The sequence below is a fragment of the Nicotiana tomentosiformis genome, chromosome 11 (genome assembly GCF_000390325.3).
Source record: "Nicotiana tomentosiformis chromosome 11, ASM39032v3, whole genome shotgun sequence".
Classification (NCBI taxonomy): Eukaryota; Viridiplantae; Streptophyta; class Magnoliopsida; order Solanales; family Solanaceae; genus Nicotiana; species Nicotiana tomentosiformis.
Genome location: NC_090822.1, coordinates 28,190,888 through 28,218,426, shown reverse-complemented (window position 1 = coordinate 28,218,426; position 27,539 = coordinate 28,190,888). Strand labels below are relative to the sequence as shown.

The 27,539-nt window shown below is 37.3% G+C and overlaps 1 protein-coding gene and 2 long non-coding RNA genes across 3 annotated transcripts; 1 reads left to right on the top strand and 2 right to left on the bottom strand.

The window, feature by feature from the left end:
- Positions 1-453: 453 nt before the first annotated feature.
- On the bottom strand, positions 454-2,191 carry LOC138901185 (secreted RxLR effector protein 161-like). Its single transcript, XM_070188929.1, has 2 exons — positions 1,849-2,191; positions 454-575 (listed from the first exon to the last, which is right to left on the bottom strand). Exons 1-2 carry the CDS (start codon positions 2,189-2,191, stop codon positions 454-456), a joined length of 465 nt encoding a protein of 154 aa, XP_070045030.1.
- An 11,641-nt stretch (positions 2,192-13,832) lies between these two features.
- Positions 13,833-24,100, top strand: LOC138900958 (uncharacterized). The gene is made up of 2 exons (XR_011412350.1): positions 13,833-13,954; positions 23,753-24,100. It is a non-coding gene; the product is annotated as an uncharacterized lncRNA (long non-coding RNA).
- Positions 24,101-24,691: 591 nt separating this feature from the next.
- Positions 24,692-26,419, bottom strand: LOC104093951 (uncharacterized). Its single transcript, XR_011411947.1, has 2 exons — positions 26,311-26,419; positions 24,692-25,045 (listed from the first exon to the last, which is right to left on the bottom strand). It is a non-coding gene; the product is annotated as an uncharacterized lncRNA (long non-coding RNA).
- Positions 26,420-27,539: the final 1,120 nt, after the last annotated feature.

Sequence of the window (27,539 nt, the reverse complement as noted above, 5' to 3'; positions counted from 1 at the left end):
TCTTCTCCACTCCATTCATCTTCTTCCACTATTTTCACTTTGCTAGACTTCAAGGCAGACATGGATAGATGAGGCAACATTTATTTTCTTGTTTGCCCTAGCTGTACCAGGGACTTTAACTTCTGAACTCCTTTTCTTTTTAGGATTGTAACTTTCAGACACCTTTTTCATTAAGTCTTTAAGGGGTTTCTGCTCAGATGGAATTGGTTCTTGAACCTTCTTCCCCAAGCTAATCAACCCCTCACCAGCTTCTTCAGACCCACTTCTCCCTTTTTCTTTCACATTTTCTTCCTTACGAGCCGATTCCTCACTCCCTCCTTCCATACCTCTAATTTCTTCAGTCAAATCAACATGGGTGGGTGAAGATTCAGCCACTCCTTATCCCATCCCCCTTACATCACCTTGAGTGCCCTCACTTTCCTTTTCTTTTCTCTTTTTATTTTTACCACCAATTTACGCAGAATCAGCAGTCTCTACCCCAACCACATTTCCTACCAGAACAAATCTAGTTTCCAGATTTGCTGTAACCTCAGAAGTTACTTCAGATGTAACTTTAGGACCAGATTTTACTTGCTCTGTTTCAGATGAAATAGTTCCTTCCCCCTCAGTTGCAGATTTAAAAGGGTCTTAAGATTTTTGGGGTTCAACTTCCTGACTTGCCCTCAACTGCTTATTGATTTTCTTGATTTATTCTTTTCCAGCAACAACCTTGCGAGCCAATATCTTGAACCTTCCTTTCTTAAAGGTGGGTGTGGTTGAAGATGTGATGGATGGTGTGGGTGTTGTTTCCTTAGGTGGTTATGAAGGATTCTCAGAAGGGTTTGCCATCATTATGTTTGGGTATGAAAGAAAATGAGTTATTTGTGTGTTTGAAAGATGAGTGAAAATAGAGAGAATTTTTTTTGATGGATTAGAAATTAAGAATAGAAGAAACAACTAAGGCCTAATCAATTTAAAAAGGTAGAGTTTAATTAGGTAACAACTACTTTTTCAAAAGTTCAGAAGTTTAGAGGTCTAATCAACATGGGAGTCAGTTTGAAGAGACATTTATGTCTCTTCCTAGAATCTAGGCACTAATTGCGCTTTTGGGATTCTTTTGAATGAAACTGGTTCATTTTATAATAGATAAGCACAAGGAGGTTAGGATTAAATGGGACTCTCCATTTGATCATAATCTAAATATAATTATTTCAAAATATGCTGAGTGGAGAATACGTACCATGTAATCATGATGAACTAAGTTCTTCACTGAGAAATCTCTTGTGTAAGTCTGAATTTTCTAAGAAAATAAAGATAATATCATTAGAGATTAATGAGACATTTTAGCACATGGCACAAGAGTATATTGATGAAAATATGAGATTGGGCAAAATCTAATCTAATTATGTACAAAAATTCACAGTTTTTTCTAACCAATTGTTTGAGTTAGAACTGGTTCCTTTTAGGTGATCTTAATCATCCCTAATTCTAATATGTTTCTTTCAAAGTGATCTCTACTTAAAGATTTTGTGAAGATGTCAGCTATTTGCTTGTCAGTAGCACAAAATTCTATAGTGATGAAACCCTTCTCATAGCTGTCCCTCAAAAAATGATGCCTAACATCTATGTGCTTAGTTCTCTTATGATGAACCGGGTTCTTGGTCATATTAATTGCACTAGTGTTATCACAAAAGATGGGGATACAACCTACATCAATTCCAAAGTCCATTAATTGTTGTTTGATCCACAACAATTGCACACAACATGAGGCAGCAACAACATACTCAGCTTCAGCAGTAGATAAGGCCACAAAATTTTGTTTTTTGGTGGCCCAAGACACAAGACATGAGCCAAGAAAGTGTGCCATACCTGAGGTTCTCTTTCTATCCAAAAGAAAACCTGCATAATCATTATCAGCATATCCCACTAAGTTAAAATTACTACCTTTTGGATACCATATATAGAGGTAAGTGGTTCCTTCTAGGTATCTCAAGATTCTATTGACAACAGTAAAGTGAGACTCCTTTGGATTTGCCTGAAATCTCGCACAAAGGCCTACACTGAAAACAATATTGGGTTTGCTAGCAGTGAGATATAACAAAGAGCCAATCATTCCCCTATACAACTTCTGATAAACAGATGAACCATGTTGATCTATATCCAATTTTGTGGTTGTTGCTATAAGAGTGCCAATTTCTTCGGAATCTTCCATTTTAAACCTTTTAAGCAACTCTTTCACATACTGATGGATCATAGTTCCATTTGAATTTTATTTAATTTGTAAGCCTAAAAATAAATTAATGTCATCCATCATACTCATTTCAAATTCACTCGCAATTAGTTTAGCAAATGTTTTACTTAACTTATCAGTAGTTGCTCCAAACTTATATCATCGACATATATCTGAACAACTAAGAGATCTTTATTTTTTTCTTTCAAGAATAAAGTATTGTCAATTTTACATCTCTTGTAGCCATGCTCAAGCAAGAATTTTGATAATCTTTCGTACCATACTCTTGGAGCCTGCTTGAGCCCATAAAGTGCTTTGTCAAGCTTGTACACATGATCAGGACATTCCTTCCCTTCAAATACCGAAGGTTGTTTGACAAACACTTCTTCCTTTATATAACCATTAAAGAAGGCACTCTTGACATCCATATGATGGAGAGTGAATTCCATATAAGCAGCAAAGGCTATACGGAGTCTAATTGCCTCCAATCTTGCAACTGGAGAAATAGTCTATGCCCTCCTCTTGACTATATCCTTGAACCAAATATCTTGCCTTGTTACTTGTAACTGTTCCATCTCCGTCAAGTTTATTTCTGAAAACCTATTTTGTGCCAATTACTAATCTGTCATTGGGTCTTGGTACCAGATGCCAAACTTGACTTCTCTCAAATTGGTTAAGTTCATCTTGCATTGCATTCACCCAGTCTGCATCCTGCAAAGCATCATCAACATTTTTAGGTTCAATAAGAGATAAAAAAAACATCAAAAGCAAAAAGATTCTTCAAAAATGATCTGGTTTTGATTCCACAAGTTGGATCAGTAATTATGTTCTCAATGGGATGAGAACTTTGATATTTGTAAGGTTTCACAACCAGCTGATTTCCCTTAGATGTTTCTTCAATGTTTTGTTGCCGAGGAACAGGTTCCCTCGAGATTTGAGGATCAGTTCCTCTTTGTTCAGTTCCCCCTGTCAAGTTGCCCTGGGTTGAAGGACCTGTTCCATTCCTTGTTCCTTCCTCTGGTGCAGCTTGAGTCTGGGCTATTATTTCATTTGAGTTTCTTACCAGCCCAATTGCTTCATCATCATGTTCCCGCTTCTCAGAAAGAATGTTAGTTTCATCAAAAACTACATAAACACTTTCTTCTACACACATATTTCTTTTGTTATAAATCTTATATGCTTTACTATGTGAAGAATATCCCAAGAATACTCCCTCATCACTTCTGGGATCAAACCTACCTAGGGAGTCTTTACAATTATTATGCACAAAGCACTTGCATCCAAATACCCTAAGATGGGATATGTTTGGCTTTCTCCCTTTAAGTAACTCATAGGGAGTCTTCTCAACAAGAGGTCTAGTCATGCACCTATTTATGATGTAACATGCAGTGTTCACATCTTCTGCCAGAAACTATGGGGCAGTTTACTAGAAAGAAGCATAGTCCTAGCCATTTCTTCCAATGTCCTATTCTTTCTTTCAAATACTCCATTTTGTTGTGGAGTCCTAGGAGACGAAAAATTGTGATTTATTCCATGCTCATCACAAAATTCAGCAAATTTAGCATTCTCAAATTCAGTATCATGATCAGACCTAATTAATGCAAGTTGATTACCTAATTGTTTTTGTGTTTTTCTAACAAAAGAAGTGAACATGTCAAATGCTTCATCTTTAGATGTTAAAAATAATATCCAAGTAAACCTAGAGTAATCATCAACAAGCACCATCATATATCTCTTACGACCTCTGTTCAATATTCTCATTGGTTTACAAAGATCCATATGGACCAGTTCCATTGTCCTGGTGGTGCTTACCACTTTTTTGCTTTTGAAAGAGGATCTTACGTGCTTCCCCATTGCACAAGCCTCACAAACTTTATCGTCCTTGAACGTAATGTTAGGCATCCCTATCACCATATCCTTGGAGACTAGTTTGTTGAGTTGACTTAGACTGGCATGTCCAAGTCTCTTGTGCCAAAGGAGGGGATCATTATCCAACACAATTAAGCAAGTGAGTTCATTTTCTGAAAGTGTGGATATATCTACAGCATATATGTTGTTCACTCTTTTTTCTTGAAAAACTATCTTGTCAGTGGTAAGATTAATCACAAGGCATTTTGTAGAGGTGAATTCTACCATGTTACCTCTATCACATAATTGTGATACACTAATTAGATTGTACTTCAGTCTATCTATCAAGTAGATATTCTCAATAGAGTGAGAATCAGTCTTACCTACCTTTCCAACCCCAATGATCTCACCTTTCTTCCCATTTCCAAAGGAGACATTACCTCCTTTAAGGTCCTCAAGTGAAAGGAACTGGTTCTTGTTTCCTGTCATGTGCTTTGAGCAACAACTATCCATGTACCATATTTGGCTGCTCCCTTCACTTGGACATGTAAAAGCAAATCAGGGGTTAGTCTTAGGACCTTAAACAAGTTTGGATCCCTTTCTATAGGCAAAGTATGAATCAAATTTGTTTTAGCCCAACTCGGTAGCCTATTCTTCCCTTGAACAAATTATTTGTTCTTTTGACTTGCCTTTTCTTTTGCAGTGCATTCACTTTTATAGTGACCTGTTTTACCACAGTGTGTGTAAATCTCATTCTCAGGAAGTGTGAGGTACTTTGTTTTGGGATCCCACTTAGGTTCCAAGTTCCCAAAGCCAAGTCCTCTTCTGTTGCTACTATGGTGTTCGTGTAGCCATGAAAGTGCATCGGAGGACCTGTTCCATTTACAAGTTCTATTTAGCTCATGCTTGACCTTACTTAGATCCTCCTTTAGGATTCTTACCTGCTCATCCCTTTTATACAACTCATCTTTCAATTTTCCTACATTTTCTTCTATAGTGAGTTGTGTATGATCAGCTGTCGTTTTACCTTTTCCTAATTTCGTTTTACCTTTTCTAGGACAGTTGAGTAAAGTGCATGAACCTGGTTCTTCAACAAAGTATTTTCACTTACAGTTTAACAAACCCTAAGTTCCAGGTTTTTGCACTTAGCCTTCAAAATCACACATTCTATGGACAATTGTTCCTTTTCATTGTTTACATCCTCATATTCATCAATTAGTTCTAGAAGTAACTCGGATAACCTTTCTTTAGACAACAATTTAATCTTGTCTTTGAGATGAATTACACTTACCTCAGTTTCTTCATCAGATTCTCCGATGTCCATAAGTGCTTGTTCATCCTCATCATCATCATCTGAGCTTTCATCTTAGCTTTCTCCCCAAGCAGTGACCATAACCTTGGTTGATCTTTTGTTGTTGCTTTTCTTGGGTTGAACCTGTTCCTTCTTCCTGTTCCTTCGTTCAACTCTTTCCTTCTTCCATTCAATTTCCCATAAAGGACAGTTCTTGATGTGGTGATCAGTCTTTCTACACTTGTAGCAACCATCATTGGTTTGCTTCTCAGGAGCTTTTGACTTGATATAGTTTCCACTTCTTGAAGAGCCTTTTCCTCTCCTCAGGTACTTCTTGAAGTCCTTGGTGATCATATCCATTTCATCATCTTCTAGATCAGAATCTTCAGTGATTCTGAGTGCCAAGCTCTTTTCCTTCTTAGTTACAACCATTTTCATAGTTTGTCTCCTAAGTTCACAGGCAGTGAGATTTCCAATTAATTCATCTAGTAGGAGAGTGGCAATATTCTTTGATTCCTGAATGACAATGATTTTGCTCTCCCAAGTGATAGGCAAAACCCTAGTCAGTAGCTTCTCGACTCTATATTCTTTAGGATTAATCCTTCCAAGAGACTTTAGTTCATTTGTCAGTGTAATTAACCTTGTGTACATCTCTTGAATAGTTTCTCCTTCCTTCATAGCAAAGTTCTCATATTGAGAATACAGTAGAGTTCCTCTGGATCTCTTGACCTGAGGTGTTCCTTCATGAGTCACTTACAATGTGTCCCAAATTTTCTTAGCAGTGGTACAACTTTGGATTCTGATGTACTCATCTGGACCAAGTCCACGAACAAGCCATTTCCTGTCTTTAGCATTCTTCTCCCATTTCTTCAAGTTTTCAGCACTGCAATCTGGTCTTGTCTTTGGCACCTCTACTCCTTTAGCATTTATCGTCAAGGTAGATAGTGGACCATCTATGACAATGTCCTAAAGCTCATAGTCCTATCCTATCATGTGATCTCTCATCCTGGTTTTCCACCAAGAGTAGTACTGGTCGTTAAAGAGTGGTGACCTAGCAGTGGATTGCCCTTCCTAATTTCCAGGTGGTGCACTCATGTTGATCTTCTCCTAAGGTGTTAGCCTCTTCAAGGATAACCAACTCTGATACCAATTGATGTTTTATACTTCAATACCACACAAGAAGGGGTGATTTGTGTGGTACCTGATTTTAGCATGCACAGGATTATCGAAGGACCTGGTTCTTCTCTGCGTTCCTTACACTATAGTTGCGGAATAAATAATGCAGAAAGTAAAGAACACAAGTATTTTTACGTGGAAAATACCCGTCTCAAAATGTGAAAAAACCATGACCTACTACTCAGTAGGATTTTCCCCAACACTTCACTAAATCACTGAGCCAAAACAACATTTACAATACTTTTTGTAAGCCTAAGGATTACCTCTAATCCCGTTGTGGCAACCAACCTCTAACTATTGCGACAACTTCAAGTTAACTCTAACTTGAATACTTAAAGTACCTAATACAATTGCTTCTAGATAAAGCTGAAAGGTACAACTTGAAAAGCCCTACTACAATTGAACTAGAATAAAAGACATACACTTGGAAGTGATTCTTCTATCTAGTTCATGTAGCTTCAAGTTCCCACCCTTGAATCACACAAGAATTGTTTGCAAAATGCCTTGCTATTTTTCTCTCAACTCACGTTTAACTTCAGCGTTTATGCGTACATATAGAATTAGAACATCCTGCAATATATAGAGTTAGTAGAATAAGAAATAACTAGAGTTCTAATGCTACTCTTCCTTGGTGGAAGAGTTCTAGTTAACTTCAACTTCTAACTCCACCCTTATCTTGGATAAAGTTCTCTTTGAGTAAGGACTCCTTCTCCTTATCATTTATGCAACTTTTTCGATAAGGAGATATCAGATATAACAACATAAGTTTATCTCTTTCATGTGCATCCTTTATGCTCGAATATGCCCGTGTCTGTGTACACTATGTATGGATCTGGTTCATGTTTGAGTTCTTTTGTCAATCATCAAAACAAACTTCACTTGGGACAACAAACCATCAATAAATCTCCTCACTCTCTCCTTCTCAGTAGGAAGCAAGATAGTGGCATGGCGAGCTAAGTCCACAAATCGAGTCTCGTACTGGGTGACAATCATACCACCCTGCTAAAGTCACTCAAACTGCCTGCGATACTTCTTTCTCAGGGTGACATAGATGAACTTCTCTAGAAATAGCTGTGAGAACTGATCCTAGGTAAGTGCAGGTGACCCAGCTAGTCTAGTCAACATATAATCTCTCCACCATCTTCGGGTAGAACCCGTCATCTAAAATGCTGCAAAATCGACCCCATTGGTCTCAACTATACCCATGTTCCGCAGCACCTCGTGACAACAGTCTAAAAAATCCTGTAGGTCCTCAGAATATGCACCACTGAAATGAATAGTAAAGAGCTTGGTGAACTTATCCAACCTCACCATAACCTCAGAAGATAAAATGTGGCTATCACCGGCCTGTGCCGCAACAACCGGCTGAACTACCCCGACTGGCGGGGCTGCAGGAGTCTGAAACTGGGGAACCACCTGCTCCGGGTGTGAGTAGCGGGTCTGTGCTCCTCCCCCACCCTGAGAGACGGCTGGTGCCACCGGAAAATGGCCGATCTGGGCCACACTCTCCATAAGGCCCACCAAACGGACTAGAGCTTCCTGAAGCATTGGAGTGGCTATGAACCCCTCCGGGACCTGAGCTAGCCCGACAAGTACAATATGCGCTGGAACCTCCTCCTCGAAATCCACTTGAGGCTCCATAGCGGGTGCTGCTCCTCGAGCTCTAGGCTGAGCTCTGCCTTTGCCTTTTCCTCGGCCTCTAGTGCGACCTCGACCTCTAGTGCGACATCGGCCTCTGTCTCTAGTCGTAGCTGCCACAGGGGTCTCCGGATCCTACTCGGTGGTAGATGCAGTGCGTGTTCTCGCCATCTGCGAAAGATAAAGAATAGAAGGGTTCAATAATCAATGAGAGAATAAAATCGCACGATAGAGTAAGAAAGAAGTGACATTTTTCCTAAACTCCAAAGCCTCTAGAAGATAAGTACAGACATCTCAGTATCGATTCTCCAGACTCTACTAAGCCTGCTCGTGACTCGTGAGACCTAGGCAACCAAGTGCTTTGATACCAACTTGTCACGACCCGAAAATCTCACCGTTGGGACCCCGATGAAGCCTAACATTTTATTTGCTAGGCAAGCCAACGTTAGAATAGTTTATCCATTTTCTTATAGATCAAGTTAAATAATAAAAAAGAAACTGAAATAACTGAAATAAATTTTGGAGTAAAGTGCGGAAAACCATAACAACCGAAATATCAAATATAGCCCCGAACTTGGTGTCACAAGTGCACGAGCTACTAGAAGTTCTACAAATAGAGGCTTAAATAAATACAACTGTTTCGAATGAAATGAACAGTAAAAGAGGAAATAGGAAGGGGACTTCAAGGTCTGCGGACATTAGTAGATCTACCTCAAGTCTCCGAATGTGATAATCTGAGCTAGTGCACCTCACGTACAGCTGGGACCAGTACCAAAATTTGCACAAGAAGTGCAGAGTCTAGTATGAGTACAACCGGCCCAATGTACTCCGTAAGTGTCGAGCTTAACCTCGAAAAGGTAGTGAGGAGGGAATGACAGGACACTCACGTAATTAAACCTGTACAAACATAGATATATGTACCAAACAACAACAAAATAGAGATTTAATATGTACAGTTGGGGGGGAGGGGCATCCGAAAAAGGGGCAAGATACGATCACTACAACAGGAATGACAACACAAGACAGTCAAATAAATCATCAACCAATAAAGACGGATAAACATACAGAATAAAGATGGCACGATATCACCCCTCGTGCTTTTACTCTCAACCTTACCATGAAATGATGACATAAGTAGAATGAAATGGCACGGAATTACCCTTCGTGCTTTTACTCTCGATTTGCCCATGTAACAGTGAATAATTGATATAGATGGCACGGTATCACCCTTTGTGCTTTATCTCTCTTCCTCACTATGTATTAATCAATAAATGTAGTAATAAAATGGCATGACATCACCCTTCGTATTTTAACACTCTCCCTTACCATGTAGTAATGAATATAAATATTCGGGAGATAAATAATGCAAAGGATGTACGTGTACTTTACGTCTATAATGATTCCAAGATACCAAACCTCAACTTCCCAAAATACTCAACCATCAAAATTAATCCATAAATACAAAAGGAACGATCAAATAATTAATAATCTAATCTAAGCATGGATGTCACAATTAAAGAGGCGATAAATCACAAGGAAACAAGTTCTACCCCATGCTTTAACCCAACAACAACGCATAAGTACTCGTCACCTCACATATACGTTGTACCCACACCTTAAACAAGTTGCAAATAGGCAAACAAGTCCTAATCCCTCAAGTCAGGGTTAGCTACAACACTTACCCCGCTCTGCAACCAATTCAAAGTTCAACTACGATATTACCTTTCGAACAAGCCTCAGAACCAACCAAATCTAGCAAATTATCAACCAAATGACTCAAAATAATCCTTAGAAACTACCCACGAATGAAAGAGGTTCAATTTAGATCAATATTGAAAAAAGTCAACAAACATCAACCTTAGGATAGCTTGGACAAAACCCGAGGTTCGGACAAAAACTCGATCACCCATTCATCCCCAGGCCTGATTATGTAATTCAATTCGAAATCTGACTTCAATTCGAGGTCTAAACCCTAATTTTACAAAAATTCCTAATTTTAGCCAAATCCCCAAATTTCTACCATGGAAATCCTAGATTTGTTGTAAACTCTTGTGGAATGTAGTGGGTAATTCAAAGAAAGTAGATTAGAGTCACTTACCAATGAATTTAGGAAGAAAAGCTCTTGGAAAAATCGCCTCTAAGGTGTTTAGGGTTGAGAATTTGAAAGAATGAGCTAAAATCCCGTCTTTCTCAATTTTTGACCAGGCGTAGATATAGCATTTGCGACCTGGGGTTTGCAATTACAAACTCCGCAAATGCAAATGTTTCACACCTCTGTTTCCATCGCAAATGCGAACAATTTGTTCGCAATTGCGAACATGATACTATCGCAAAAGCGACAAAAATCTCGCAAATGCGAGAACCCCAATCCCAGCCCATGATCACAAATGCGAAGTGTCCTTCACAAAAGAGAGGCTCGCATTTGCGAGCCAGACCTCGCATTTGTGAAGTCTGCAGTCCAACACCAGATGAAACTTGCACCAGCTATAATTCTAAATCCAGAACCACTCTAAAGCCTATCTGAAACTTACCCAAGCCCTCGGGGCTCTAAACTATACATGCACACAAGTCCAAAAATATCATACGAACTCATTTACGTGATCAAAATATCAAAATAACACCTAGAACTACGAATTGGATACCAAAACGAATGAAATTTTCAATAAAACTTAAGAACTTTCAATATTTCAATCGGACGTCCGAATTACGTCAAATCAACTCCGTTTTGCACCGAATTTTACAGACAAGTCATAAATACAGCAATGAACCTATACCAAGTTCCAGAACCATAATCCGGATCCAATAGCAATAAAGTCAAAGTTTGGTAAAACTTATTAATTTTTAAACCTTTAAGCTTCTAGTTTTCAATAAATTGCGATAATTCGAGCTAGGAACTTCCGAATTCGATTTCGGACATAAGCCCAAGTCCCAAATCACGATACGAACCCACCAGGATCGTTAAATACTGAGCCGTGTCCATTTTTCGCAAAACATTGAGCGAAGTCAAGTCAACTCAAATTAGTTTTAAGGCACGATTTTATATTTTTATCAAATTTCACGTAAAAACTTTTCGGAAAAGACACAGACTGTGCACAGAAATCGAGGAAGGCAAAACGGAGCTAATCGAGGTTTCGAAATACAAAATTTAAGGTTAGAACTGTAAATGACCTATTGGGTCATCACAAAATCCTTTCATAAATTTTGCATTTACTTGTTTTTATCGCATTTGTGACTTATGCAGGCTGGGGGCATAGTTCGCATTTGCGACCTGTGTTTCGCATTTGCGATGGTCACAATTGCGAACAAGAGTTCGTGATTGCAACACCTGTAGCTGCATAAAGGAGGAGAAAAGCAGGACTTAGCTTATTTTACACCATTTCTAAACCCTAAACATTCTAGACGCAATATTTCAAGAATTTCTTCTTCCCATAATCATTAGTAAGTAACTCTAATCCACTTTCTTTCAATTCCCACATTATTTTTCATGAGATTTAACATCAAATTTAGAATTTTCATGGTAGAAATTAGGGATTCGGGTAGAATTTGAATTTTTTATAAAATTGAGATTTAGACTACAAATTGAGGTCGAATTTCGAAACAAATCACATAATCGGGCTCTGGGGGTGAACGTGTAATCGTATTTTGGTCAGGATATCAGATTTTGACTAAGCGGGCATAGGGTTGACTTTTGTTGACTTTTTAAAATCCATCAAAGATTGAATCTTTTTCATTCGTGGGTAGTTTCTAAAGCTTACTTTGAATTATTTGATTGAAATTGGCTAGATTCGGCTGGTTTGAAGGCTTGTTCGAAAGGCAAGGCCCTTGTTGGTTGATTGATTTGGTTGCAAAGTGAGGTAAGTATTGTGTCTTACTTTGATTTGAGGAATTAAGACTTGTTGGCCTATTTGTTATATGAATTATGTGGGGAAATGATATATATGCGAGGTGACGAGTGTATATGCACCGTTACAGGTTAAAGCATGTGGGTTAGAGTATTTATTTATTATTTACAATTATTTTATGTCTTTATTAAATCCATATTATTACTTGTTAAATAATTTAATTGATACTTGCTTTTACTTGTTAAATTCATGCCGTAGCCGTTACATACTTTAATTGTTAATTCTTTTTATGTATCCATATCTTTATTTATTAATTGTCTTTACTTACTTTTTTGACCTCGTGTGTTATTAGATAACTACTTTTATCCGCCTTATGTCCATAATTATGTAGTTCATTTATTGCATTTTATTCGAACTACGCTGTAGTTGTGTGAACATTCCTATTATTATTGTTGTGTGGGATCAGATTGCACACCGCAATGGTTATTGATATTATTGTGTGGGATCGGGTTGCACGCCCCAACAGTTATTGATATTATTGTGTGGGATCGGATTGCAGGCAACAACAAATATTGGTATTACTGTTTGGGATCAGGTTGCACGCCGCGACGATATTTATATATATTTGCGGATCGGGTTACGTGTCGCAACAGAGGAGAGTTGTTATTGAGATATAATTATGGATCGGTTTGCGTGCAGTAACGGAGTATGATGTGCAGTAACTGTTAGATGTTGTAGAATTTATTCCGGTAATGTGATGTGAGATTTGAGAACATATTATTTTGGGGCCCTCTGGTAGTTGACTTTCGGGTTTGTCTATATGAGCTTACTGCCTTATCTATATTCCTGCTTTCTGTTATTATCATTATTCGTAGAGGTTTATTGTGAGTGTCTTGTCATAACCTCGTTACTAGTTTGTCGAGGTTAGGCTCGACACTTATAGAGTATATGGGGTCGGTTATACTCATGCTACACTTGTGCACTTCTTGTGCAAATACTGACATTGGTCCCAGCGGCGTATAGAGGAGTTCTTGCCTGGATCGAATTATAGTTGGAGACTTGAGGTAGAGCTGTTAGCGTTCGCAATCCCTGAAGTCCCCTTCTATTATGTCTTTATTATTTATCTTATTTCAAATAGTTGTATTTGTTCAGACTTTATTTGTAATATTCTAGTTGCTCATGTACTAGTGACACCAAATTTTCGGGAATAGACTAGACTGTGTTATGATATGGATTTATCTTATGTAATTCAGTTTTGTTGATCGTTAATTATTAACGTTATGCTGTTTTAAATTCTTAAAATTGATGCTTAATTATCTAATGTTGGCTTGCCTAGCAAGTAGATATTAGGCGTCATCACGATCCCGATATTAGAATTTCGGATCGTGACAGAATTAGATCAATAAGTATCAAATGGCCATTGGGTTATAGGAATTAGGGGTTTATTCCAGTATAAATTTTGAGATCAAAATTTTTCAGTATTTGAGTGTGGTATTAGTGAACATTATGATAAAATTTATAGTAAAATATGATATTATCTATATCCCATATAAAAAGTGTGATTATTTATTGTTTTATTCCCTATAGAAGGTGAGATTATTTGTCCTGATTATTAGAGAAAGCGTTTAATAATATATTAGAGAAAGTGTACCTTCCGGCCATTTTGGACAGCAGACAAGCAGAAAGGAATAAGACGTATTCAAATTGAAAATTACGAGGAAACTAAAACCTCAATATTCTTCTTGGAATTGTCACTAAATCGAGTAATCGACAATGCTTCTTGTCGATTTTACTTTCCCTTATTTACTTAACAGAAGAGGAGAAGTTTGCACTATAAAAATATGCAGAATTAAACAGTTTCTTGAACTAGCTATATATCAGAAGAAGAAATGGTTGGATCACGAGTTCCTCTCGTCCTTTTCTTCTTGTTATTCATCTTTGTGTCATTAGGTGTGTGCCCAATCTCTTGAAATTTTCATATATTTATTTCACTATTTGTCCATGTTATATTATTTTCAATCATTATTATAGTGAGCAGTGACAAGGCCAATAATTTACATAAGACGTTTCGAGAAAACATGAGAATGTTATCATTGAGATTCAAACTTCTGATAAAAGCAGCTTTTGAACTCCCCTTTATATATATTAGAATTTTCATCTTGTGTCAAAGGGATTCAATAATTCATATATAATCAAAGAATTTTATTTTTACTCTAATATATTTCGACAAAGTGGATCCACGTTAGCCCTTCCACTTTTAATAGCTCTAACCCTGAGAGTGGATAAAGCTTAGTGACTTAGTGTTATAATTGTAGTAGGTAAAGTTCGTTATTTTAATGTGACAGAAAATAGTTTCACTCTATTGCTATATTGAGTAAAATTTAGTTACTTTTAATGTGGCAAAAAATAATTCTGCACTTTTAATTATTTTATAATAGGTGAAGTTTAGTGATCCGTATCTAAAATTAATAGGTGAAGTTTAGTGATCTGCTGTCACGATCCCAATTTTCTTCCGTAGGATGTCGTGACGACACCTAGTCTCTAAAACTAGGTAAGTCTAACACTTACTGAATTAATAGAAGAATTCAATCATAAACTGATAAACATGAAATAGAAATCTTTATACACAGCTTACAATCCCAAATTCGGTAGTACAAGTCATAAGCTCTACTAAGTTTGATAGAAACTCCCTAAATATAACTGTTCGGAATAGAATTAAACAGTACAAGTACAATATCAGAAGGTGACTCCGAGGCATGCGAACGTGATGACAGATTTACCTTGAGTCTCCACAGCAATGCTCGACCATCTAGCTAAAAATCAACAATAACTGAGGCACCTGCATCTGCACAAAAATGTGCAGAAGCGTAGTATGAGTACACCACAACGGTACCCTATAAGTACCAAGACTAATATCGGTGGAGTAATGACGAGGGTCCCATCCTCAGCTCTGAATCACAAGTAGATTACACATCATACCAACCGAAACCTTTCACTAATTCAATTTCCTCTAGCAAGGTCACAACACATGTTGAACTCCCACACCGGTAGAGCATCTAATTCACAAATCATAACAAACCACCCAGAAATCACATCAAAACTACCGAAATGAGTAACAGAAGGCCACCTCTAGTCTCATAACACTCAATAATGAATAAAAACAAAATGATAGACACGTCCTACCACTATAAAATCTTCCAACAGGGGTAAACACATAAGCATAGTACAAAATCTGGAAGCTCACCCATATGTGAAGTAAAATAGGAGGACCCACCCCGATAAGTAGAACTTAAACAAAATACGAATGATGCTCCTCTATAACAAATCGAAACCATACCTATACAACATCATTTGGTGCAACGACCTCAACTCTACCGCAGAAAGCACATAAAAGGGTCGGGCCTCCCCTCTTGGGCGCCCTCTACTTGCTTGACCTGCACCCCAAGCTGGCGGTGCAGGGATATCAGCAACTGGATCAGAACTCATAGCCCGAATACCCCGTTGCGACACATCTGTCCGGAGTCTGGGACAATCTCTCACCATGTGGCTGGTATCTCCACACTCAAAGAAACCTCTCTAATGACGTGGCTATGAAAGTTGTCTGGTGCAGGTACCGTGATACCCATGGGCACTTGGAACACCGTGCGAAGCCTGAAGTGCAAACTGAACTGGCTGACCCACAAAACATCTACCATGTTGTACCCTGCCTCCAAAATAGGGACCAGTAGGTCCTCCCGGTCTACGAGGCCTCTTAGCCTCCCTGCCCTTTCTCTCCTGACCCTGCATGCCCTCTAATCGGCGGGCGATCTCTACTACCTGCTGAAATGGAACATCCCACTCCAACTCCTGAGCCATCCTGAACCGAAGATCATGATTGAGCCCCTCAATGAACCTGCGGACTCGCTCTCTGACTGTAAAAACCAAAGCAAGTGCATGTCTGGACAAATCACTGAATCTAACGGCATACTCTAACACCGACAGAGTGCCCTGGCACAGCTTCTCAAACTCCACGCACCATGCATCCCGAAGGGTCTGGGGAACAAACTGTCTCAAGAACATCCCTGAAAATTGAACCCATGAAAGTGAAGCTGCATCGGCTGGACTACCGAACTCGTATGCTCGCCACCACTGATATGCCGCTCCCTTAAGCTGGAATGTAGTAAAGCAACCCCACTCGTCTCCACAATACCCATAGTGTGTAGAATACGTTAGCACTCCCCTAGGAACCCATGCATATCATCTTAAGCTAAACCACTGAAAGTATGAGGTTATTACTTCTTGAACCTCACAAATCTAAGTTGTTCTCCCTCAGATGCTGCTACCCTAACCACGGGCTGAACTGGGACACAGGCTGTGTCAGCATGACACCTCGAACCTGACCAACGAGGACTCGCTGCTCTGGAGTACGGGCAGTGGGAGTCTGAGCTCCTCCCCCGATCTGTGAAGTAGCTGGTGCAACCGGAATTAACCCCGCCCTAGCTAATGTACCAAACATGCTCAGGAACTGTGCTAAAGTCTCCTGAAATCATGAGGTCACAATAGGCGCCTCCGGTGCCTGTCCCACAACAAGAGCTATTGGCGGCTCATCAACAGCTACTCTGACAGGTGCTCTAGCTGTAGCACGTGCTCCTCCTCGACCTCTACCTCTGCCCCGGACCCGTCCCCTAGCAATACCGGCTCTGGGGGCAGCATCATCGGTAACTGCAGCTCGCGTCCTTACCATTTGTGAGAGAATAGAATGACAAAGGTTCAAACTCTCAGATTAATAAACTTGCACGATATGAATGAAAGAAGTGAAACTGTCCTAATAGTCTCGTAGCCTCTCGAAGATAAGTACAGACGTCTTCGTACCAATCTGCAAGACTCTACTAAACTCGCTTATGACTCGTAGCACCTATGAACCAAGAGCTCTGATACCAACTTGTCACGACCCCAATTTTCCTCCGTAGAATATCGTGACGACACATAGTCTCTAAGACTAGGTAATCCTAACACTTACTAAATTAATAGAAGAATTCAACCATAAATTGTTAAATATGAAATAAAAATCTTTATACACTACTTACAATCTCAAAATCGGTAGTATAAGTCATAAGCTCTACTGAGTTTGATAGAAACTCCCTAAATATAACTATTTGGAATAGAATTAAACAGTATAAGTACAATATCAGAAGGTGACTCCGAGGCCTGCGAACATTACGACAGGTTTACCTTGAGTCTCCACAGTAATGCTCGACTAGCTAGCTAAAAATCAACAATAACCGAGGCACCTGGATCTGTACAAAAATATGCAGAAGCATAGTATAACTACACCACAACGGTACCCAGTAAGTATCAAGACTAAACTCGGTGCAGTAGTGACGAGGGACAGGCAAGACACCTACTGGACTTAACAACCCGAACAAGTGTGAAGGTGCACTAATAGAGAAACAATATTAATATAAAGCTATGCAGAATAAGGAATACAAAACAATACTTTCAATGATACACTAGTAATAACAATATTTAACAGGAAGCATTCAGGAAATAGTGCTTTAGAGTACGTTGAACACAGTCTAAGTCCGGTGAAGCCAAATAAAGGAAAACCATCAACCACTCAAATAAGAACAACTGCTTCCACACCAGATCTGTTCAAGCTTTTCCACGAGGTACCGAACCTCACAATCATAGCTCATAGGTCCCAATTCATGAACCCTAATCACTTGGCATCCTGTGCCCATATTACAACTCATAACCGTACGGACAACTCGCATGCCAATAAAACAATCCTTACACAGAAGGCAAGTTGACAAGAGTGCGTATAATGGTCAATAACATCAGGATTCATCTTCTAAAACCGATATGAGTGATTTAATTACGTGTATACTTGTGCAAGTGTTCTACCACAATTCAAGTCAACAAATAAGAGTAGAGACAATGAATGACACATAAGAAACAATCACCATGAAACGTACAGTGTAATAAAGACAACAATGACGTTAAAGCAATGACTAGTACAACAAGATTAGCTTTATAGAACTGAGCAAACAGTGCAACACGGAGGAAAAAAATTAATAGTATGCTAAGAAAACAACAATCAAAGACAAGTATAAACAATATGGAAATGTCAACAAGAGCCCTATGAGGTACCGCCTCGTAGTCTCAAATCATAAAGTGAATCACAAACTCTCCTTATATCACAGTGGGAGCCTTTACATTTAATTTAAAAAATTATTTTTCCTGAAATAACATCCCACGTTTTAGCCCACCTTATTACACCGCATGGCTTCTAGTAGTTCCCTTACTAGCCACGCGTTTCAAGCCCACCTTATATTACTGCATGCGTTTCAATACTCAGACCTTATATCACCATATGCGTATCAATAATAACAACAACACGAAAAAAACCTTGTGCAACACAATAACAACCACATGGCAGAAACCTCGTGCAAATATAATAACAAACGCACGGCAGAAACCTCGTGAAAACAATGTAGCAACAGCACATCAGAAACCTCGTGCAAACAACATAACAACAGTACGGTAGAAACCTCATGCAAACAACATAACAATTCTCCCAACAACAACACGTGTGCCAAACATAACAACTCAAATAAATGACTTTTACAATATGTGCTCACATGCCACAACATTTCATCAAAAACAGTTTCAATATCACAACCACACATAGCCCTCGGCTCAACAACACTGTATACAACAGAAACATCGGCAATAACACGGGAATACGACAAGCAAATCAACTCAAGAACTTTAGAACATAAAGAGACGGAAGAATGAGCTCACAAAGGACACAATAGGGAATAATAGTCTCAATAAGAATAGCTCAACAAGGAAGAAATAATGTGTAGTAATGATTCCGCAAAAATACAATTCGACGATAAGAGAGATAACACGAATCAATAATTCCAAATAAGGATAAATCAACAATGATAAGGAATAACAAAACTTCATTTAGGGTTGAGCAAATACGGAAGAGATACAACAAATTTAATTAAGGACAAGAAATTACATAAAAGATAATAGTAACTTCATTTAAGGATAAACAAATTACATAAAAGATAATAATAATTTTAACTAAGGATAAGCAATTAGGGAAGGATAGCATGGCAATAGAAGTGGCAACAACTTCAGTTAAGACACATAAAAGTTTAATCGGCAATAAGGGTAGAACATAAAACAATTAATTCCAAATAAGACATGTAAAAGTGAATTTAGTAAATGGGGGATTTAACATGACAAAACAACTTCATATCTAATGAACATAAGAACCTAAAAGCCCTAAACGGTCAAATTTCCACAATTAAGCTCGAGCACGTACTCGTCACCTCGCGTATACGGCCTTCACACGACACAATTAGTACAAATGACTCAAATCCTAAGGGGTAGTTTCCCCTCCCCCGCCCACAAAGTTAGGCAAGATACTTACCTCAAATAAGCTAGATCGATATTCTAAAATGACCTTCTCGAGTGAAACAACCTCTGGAAGTCTCAAATCTAGCCAAAATAACTTCAAATCATAAATAAAACTCATATGAAATAATTCCGGATAATAAAGTTTCAATCTTTAACAAAAACTAAAAAGTCAACCCAAAACTCAACCCACGGGCCCGTACCTCATAACCCAATAAAATTTATAAAAATCGAACACACATTCGATGACGAGTTCAACCATACAAGAATTACCAAATTCCGATATCGAATCACCCTTCAAACCCTCATTTTACATTTTGAAAGATTTCTTTAAAAAATTCCATTTTTCCTCAACTCAAAATACTAATTTAATGATAAAAATAAAGATGAAATAATGAAGTATAATCAATTCTGAGTGAAGAACACTTACCCCAAATATTTGCTTGAAAAAACCCATGAACAATTGCTCAAATCCGAGGTCTACAACTCAAAATGTGATAAAAATGGCCAAACCCTCGAAATAGAGTTCTTATAATCTGCCCAGCACAATTAACGCTTCGCGTTCGCATCAAATACATCGCGAACGCGATGAATAAAGAAAACAAACTACGCGAATACACAAAGAGACTCGCGATCGCGATGAAGAAATGACCACCAGCGCCCAACTCCACTACGCGAATGCGGAGAGACAGTTGCGAATGCGGACATCTGACTGCATAAGCTTCGCGAACGCATGACCACGATCGCGATGAACAAAATCCCCGAGCTCCAAGAAACCTTACGCAATCACGAAGAGCAACAACAACACCAGAAACCAGCAACTCAAAAAGCTGAAGAAATGGCCCGTTGCCGATCTGAAACACACCCGAGGCCCTCAGGACCCCGTCGAAACATGCCAACAAGTTCCATAATATAATGTGGACCTGCTCGAGGCCTCAAATCACATCAAAAAATGTCTAAACTACAAATCGCACCTCAAATCTAACTCATAAATTTTTAAATCTTCCAACTTCCAAAACGCGCGCTGAAACATATCAAATCAAGCACGGAATGACGTCAAATTTTGCATTCAAGTTCCAAATGACATAACAGAGCTAATCCAATTTTCAGAATCGTATTCCGACCCCGATATCACCATAGTCAACTCTTGGACAAACCTCTCAACCTTCCAAAACTTCAACTTTCTAATTTTCGCCAAAAATACTTCAAATTACCCTACGGACGTCCAAATCCAAATCCGGACGCACGCCTAAGCCAAAAATTACCATACAAAGGTATTGGAATCATCAAAATGCCATTTCGGAGTCGTCTACATAAAAGTCAAATTCCGGTCAACTCTTAACGCTTAAACTTCTAAAACAAGAATCCTTCTTCCAAATTTATCCGCAATCATCCGAAAACTGAACTCGACCATACAGGCAAGTCATATTACATAATACGAAGTTGTTCGAGACCTTAAGCTGCCGAACGAGACACTAATTCTCAAAACAACCGGCTGGGTAGTTAGATCTGCCGAGCCGATACTACATATTGGAAAATTTGGACGCAAATTTTAGAGATGTTTGTGTTTTCTTCATTAAGTACTTTTATTTTAAAAGAATTTGCCGAAATGTTAATAACTTCCAAGACATAAAAACCAAAAGTTATAATGATAACTATATTTGATAAATACTACTTAGACTTCTATTCATAAAATTATGGCTAGAGTGATGCATGCCCTATAAGGCTATAATATAGCTTCAGCAGTCTTGATCATAAATTAATAGTACTCATATTTCAGTATTTGGAAATTAAATACATTAGTTTGACCATCAGTATATGCAGATATTGAATTTCTGCATTTGAAATACTGACACACTTTATGTGATAAGTATACAAGTGAAATAATGGTTAATTTTCATTCATCATCTAATATTATAGTGAGATCTCGAGTTCTATGAGCGACTCAACGGACGTGGCCGACTGGCCGTAGACAGAAACAGGCCCAAACATAATATAAGTCTAATAGTTGTAACTTAATGTATTGCATTATTTTGTATTAATGGACTTGAGTTTGTTAGATCCGGTCCGGGTATATTTAGGCCCATTGTATATATATTGTTTTCTTTGTACAGTTGGGCAGAAGGAACATTAACTAATGTGAAAAAGATCTGAGTCATGGTTTTTCTCTCGAATCTTCTCTAACCCTATAGTAAATTTCCATGGCGATTTCTCTGTTTTCAAAAGGCCTTTCCATTTCTGCTGCTAGTTCTTCCACTTCTGCCCCTTTAGTGTGTAAATTGCAAAAATCCTTATATGGTCTCCGACAAGCCTCTCGGCAGTGGTATGTAAAATTATCTCATGCTTTATGCTCTCGGGGTTATTCTTATTCCTTCAATGATTATTCTCTTTTTGTCAAGGGTTCTCCTAGGTCTTTCACAGCCTTGGCTGTGTATATTGATGATATAATTCTTACAGGGAATGATGCTAACGAAATCTCTGCCTTGAAACAGTTTCTCCATGCCCAATTCAAGATCAAAGACTTGGGTCAGTTACGTTACTTTTTGGGCATTGAAATATCTTATTTTCCTTCAGGTCTTCTGTTGAATCGGAAGAAATTTGTATCTGATTTGTTCTCTGAATATAAATATGAAGATGTTTCTCCTGTTGCTTGCCCTTTGGAACTTTATGAGAAGTTATCCGCTGATAGTGGCGAAGTCTTGGATAAACCTGAATCCTTTCGGAGTTTGGTTGGCAAGTTGCTTTTCTTGACCCATACTAGGCCGGATATATGTTTTGCTGTACAACATCTTAGTGAATTTTTAAAGTGTCCTCGCGTTCCTCATATGTCTGATGCATTACACATTCTGAGGTATCTTAAAGGTACTTTAGATATTGGTTTTTTCTACTCCAATGATTCTGATCTCACTGTGAGTGCCTATAGAGATAGTGATTGTTCTGCTTGTGTTGATACAAGGCGATCTGTTACTGGTTTCTGTAGTCTTTTGGGTGAAAGTTTGATTGGTTGGAAGTCCAAGAAACAACCTGTTGTCTCTCTTTCTTCTGCTGAAGCAGAATATAGAGCCATTAGCAAGGTTGTGGCTGAATTAACTTGGATGGTTCGACTCTTGTCTGATCTACATGTTCCCGTCTCTCTTCCGATTTTCGTTTTTTGTGATAATCAAGTTGCTATACATATTGCTAAGAATCCAGTCATCCATAAATGTACAAAACATATTGAAGTGGATTTTCACTTCATTCGCTCCAAGTTGGGTGAAGGCCTGATTCACTTGGATCACGTATCTACTTTTAAGCAGTTGGCAGACATTCTTACCAAACCTCTTCCTAGCAGAGTCATCATCAATTCCTTTCCAAGTTGAAGGTGATTTTCCCGTCCAACTTGGGGGGGAGGGGATGTTGGACTTGAAGGATATTCAGCTTCTGGCCCACGATAGAAATAGGCCCAAACTTAATATAAGTCCAATAGTTGTAACTTAATGTATTGCATTATTTTATATTATTGAACTTGAGTTTGTTAGGTCCGATCCGGGTACATTTAGGCCCATTGTATATATATTATTTTCTTTGTACAATTGGACAGAAGGAACATTAACTAATGTGAAAAGATCTGAGCCATGGTTTTTCTCTCGAATCTTCTCTAACCCTAGAGTAAATTTCCATAGCGATTTCTCTGCTTCCAAATATTATCACTTTCAGGCCAGAATTCTGATGAGTTATGTACGAGTGAAATTCGAAAATAGCCAGATTTACAAGTGGTAATTGAAAAATAGACAAAATTTCAAAAGTAATCAAAATTTAGTCACTTTTCATGTAAAGATAAATTTGAACGAAAATACTGTTCAAATTTCAGAAAATATTCCAGCATAATATACTGGAGTTCGAATTTTTTACATGTGAACTTCCAACATAATATACTATGATGGAGTTCCAGTATAAATAAACTGGAACTCTATTATAATATATTGGAGTTCCAGCATAATATGCTGGAAGTTCATACACAGGTGCTCCAATCTCCAGTTTATTATGCTCGAACTTTCCGTGTTGCAGTAAAATAATAGTTATTTTTCAATGACTTTGCAAAAGCTAGCTATTTTTAAATTACCAGTCCGAAAACTGGCTAGCCCGTACTATTTTTATGTTAGGTACTGAACGCAGATGTGAAGTCAAAAGAAACAATAATTTTTACTCACAATTCTTTTACTCTTTTCCAAGTAAGATTCATGTCCTAACATAAGATTCAACTTTAAAATACTCTTTCAACTTCGGCCTCAGCCAAATATTGTCGAAACTACTACTAACAAAGTCCCTTGGTCCATTTGATTTTTATGCCTCTCTTAGAGATGCCAAGTGTCAATGCTGAAGAGAGTTGCGAGAGGTACAGTGGAACATGGCGTGGTTGGTGTTTCAACAGCGATCATTGTAACACACAATGCAGAAGTCAAGAAGAGGCTCTTGGGGGAGCTTGCCAAGCACTTGCTTGTGTCTGTTATTACTGTGGCTAAGGGAAAAATCAGAAGCCCAAATTTTCCTTAATAGCAGCAATAATACCTTTTCAGATAGCAGTCACAATAAATAAGCATTATGGAGGATAAGGGGGGATTTTAATTGTTAAAAGTAGGAGGGGGGGGAAAAAATTTCGCCCTAGAGATATGTCTTATATACATTAATAAAAGTTGCTAAGAGACATATTACTTGCATTCTTATCCATATTATCCGTTCTTCTACCCCTTCTATTTCAATTTAAATGACATATTTCAATTTAATTAAATTTTAAAGCTAAATTGGATTAGTTCAACGCAGCATTTAAAATTAAAATTTAGATATTCAAAAACTATATGAAAAATATTGTAAGTTGCAATTTTTTATCATGTCAATATGATTAAAAAAAAATTAAATATTGGTCAAATTTCACACATTTTGACTTTCGATAAGCGAAATGTGTCATCTGATCAATTGAGAAGGAGAGAGTATATAACAAGAAAAACAAGGTCAAAACCAAGCTCAATAAACTGTAAAGAGTTTAAGTTCTACGTATTAAAAAATTATTTACACAATCGAATTATTTATTAAATAGTTACAAGTATTTGTTTTTATAATCACTAATTGGTAATTTGATAAAATAATAACTGACTTGCCTTTACTAGTTAAAATTCAATTAAATCTAATTGCAAATGGCAAGGGTGCTAGTATGTAGGGCGTCCACTTTGTGATCCAAAATTTTAATCTTTTTGTGCCAAAATTATTATATAAAGAGTGGGAAACGAAAAGGATATCAAATATTTCCAAACACATGGACGTAATATTTTACATTAACACATCATGTAACAAAGACATTTAGATTGACCATATAGGTTATGGCCATAGGTGCTATAACCACGTAATAGCACCATTTATTTATCTATATATATATATTACATAAGACAAATAGTTCCATTTATATATGAAATGGCAATAGATTCAGATCCATTTATTTTCAGCAATGGTAATAGCAATAGCAATCTCCATGATAGCAATTTCCATAATCTGCATCTTCCTTGTTCTTGCACCAATGGTTACACTTCTTGGGAAAACACTTCCCATTCCAGCTTTTGCTAGGCTTCCCACAGTGTTTTGCTTCTGTTATTTGCACCTCTGCACACAGAACCATAGTAAAGGTACTTAGAATTCCTCTAGGTTATTGTTATATATGCTATATTTTAAGTGATGAAACGTATTTTATAAGAAGATAATTAAGTGTTTGGATAAAAGTACTGAAACTGATAATAAGTACTTGATTTGTTGTGTTAAAATAGTGCTGATCATAAGTTGTTCTTTTGTTAAAATACCTAAAATACCCTCGTAATTTTTATAAGAAATTATAAATTTAATAGTATCTTTGTAAAGAAAAGGAGGAACGATAAGTGCTTATAAATTGAAAACTATTAAGAGCCCGTTTGGATTGGCTTAAAAAAAATGGCTTTTCAACGGAAATAGCTTTTAAACCAAAAAGTAATAAGTTGCTTTTGACTTGTTTTAAGTAGTTTTTAACTTATTTTAAGTACTTTTTGACTTTGCCCAATACCGAAAAAAGCTAAAAAAAAAAAGCTTAAAAGCTGATTTGACTAGCTTAAAGCTAATCCAAACACCCTCTAAGTTGAATTGATTTTGACTTATAGCTTTATATCACATCCCAAGATAAGTTAAAATGTAATTATAAGCTAATTTGATGAACTTATAAACTTAGCCAAACACACTTTTAGGCTACAAAATGATCGAAGCATGCTATTTGGTTCATTTCTTTACGGATTTTTGCCAAAAAAAAGTCATTTCAAAATTACGCCAAGGATACAGATGATCAAATCCAAGCTTATAGATCAGGTGACCATTCAAAAATCCCACTCTTATCCAATGGAACAAGTCTAGTGGCGCATGCCTTATGTAGTATTTTGTGCAAACGGTGTAGACCTGTAGTCACAATTCAGCCTGTAAGTAAATTTGGGTTTGTGATCACAGGCTGAGTCAGAATTTTTATCTAATGGGTTTTGAATTTTAGAATAACAACTTTAACTGTAAATGACTGAGTCTGAATATTTGTATATATTTAATGAATTCTAAATATCAACTACACTATTTGAGGAAAGATTACTTGGTTCGACCAAACTTGTAGCTTGCTTGTGCCTCTGCCCTTATCTGTGATTGCGGTTGTTTTAACAAGTTATTTCATGTACCAAATTGATATTTACTGTGTATTTTGAAGCGGCATCTCAGCCTATTGTATATATCTATACATATTGTTTTTGAGAAAATTATATACACAGAAAAAAATCACAAAACGATGTGGCCATGCCAATGAGAACAACCCTCAAAAGCTAGAAATTAACACAAACGTAAACTATACATGAGTAACAATTACTCACCAGAAGCAAACATAAGAAGAAAGCAAAAGAGGACAGCACAGATGCTTATTTTGCTAACTTTAGGTTGAGCCATTTCTTAAAACTTTTTGAGATGCTTTGTGAAATCAAGTTTATCAGAGGATCTACTTATAGTGACACAAAAATAATTTTTTAACATACACTTGTGCTTAATTAACCTTTAACACGCAAAATAAAGAAAATGTCAAGTTAACGTTTTGAACTGATCAAAAGTTTTCCTTCTTGAACCTCCATGAAAGTAACAAGAACTAACTACTGAATAAAGAAAGTAATAATATTGATCAAGGTAAACTACAAAGACTTACTGGAAGCCTGATGATAGTCTTTTATTATTCTTTTCTATGATAGTCTTTTATTATTCTTTTCTATAGTATATAGTTATCTTCTAGGTGAGAAACTTGTACAGGAGAACAAGACCCAAGTGGAATTGGTAGAGACAGAAAGTTGTACTGTAAAAAAGGAATTAAAGATCAAGTTGCTTCAAGTTTGAAATTTTCAAAACTATAGTAATGTATTTGTTGGATTATAATGAAACTAAGATACATTTGCATGTTAAATTAATTGATATCTACTCTCTAAGGAAGCACGTAGCAATCAATAGGAGTGAGAATCGGTCGATCAGTGCAGTTCAATTTTTCTTTTATTTTCGATTCAATTCCATTTTTCTTAATTTTGATTTAATTAAATCAGTTCGATCGTGTCTGCTTGAAACTTATTTGAATTTTGAACCTTTGTAATTAAGTTGGGTTTTTGATTAAACCATTATGCTTACTTGATAAGTTATGCGAGTGTGATTTTGATGATTTGTCAAATTTCATGGAAAAACGAGATTGCAACCTGATACAATCAGTTGTCTTGTGCTCTTTGCAACATACCATGTTGACTGGTTTAATTCTCAGGGAAAACAAATGAGGAAACAACAGAGGGAACAAACATGATCAGTTCTTCAGTTCGTCGCGCAAGTCAACTCTATAGTTGTTAAAGCTGTTGCATTGTACTTGCAACAGTACAACAACATAACTGCAATTTGCTAAACTGGAAATGCCCTTGTAACTAACCTCATCATCTCACATATATAAACAGCATATTACAAGGTGTTGACCTAACACTTGCAATTAGGGCTGTTCATTTGGATCGAATATCCGAAATCCGAATCGATCCGTTCAATTTCGGATTTGGGATTGGATCGGATTTGGAATTGTATTTATTAA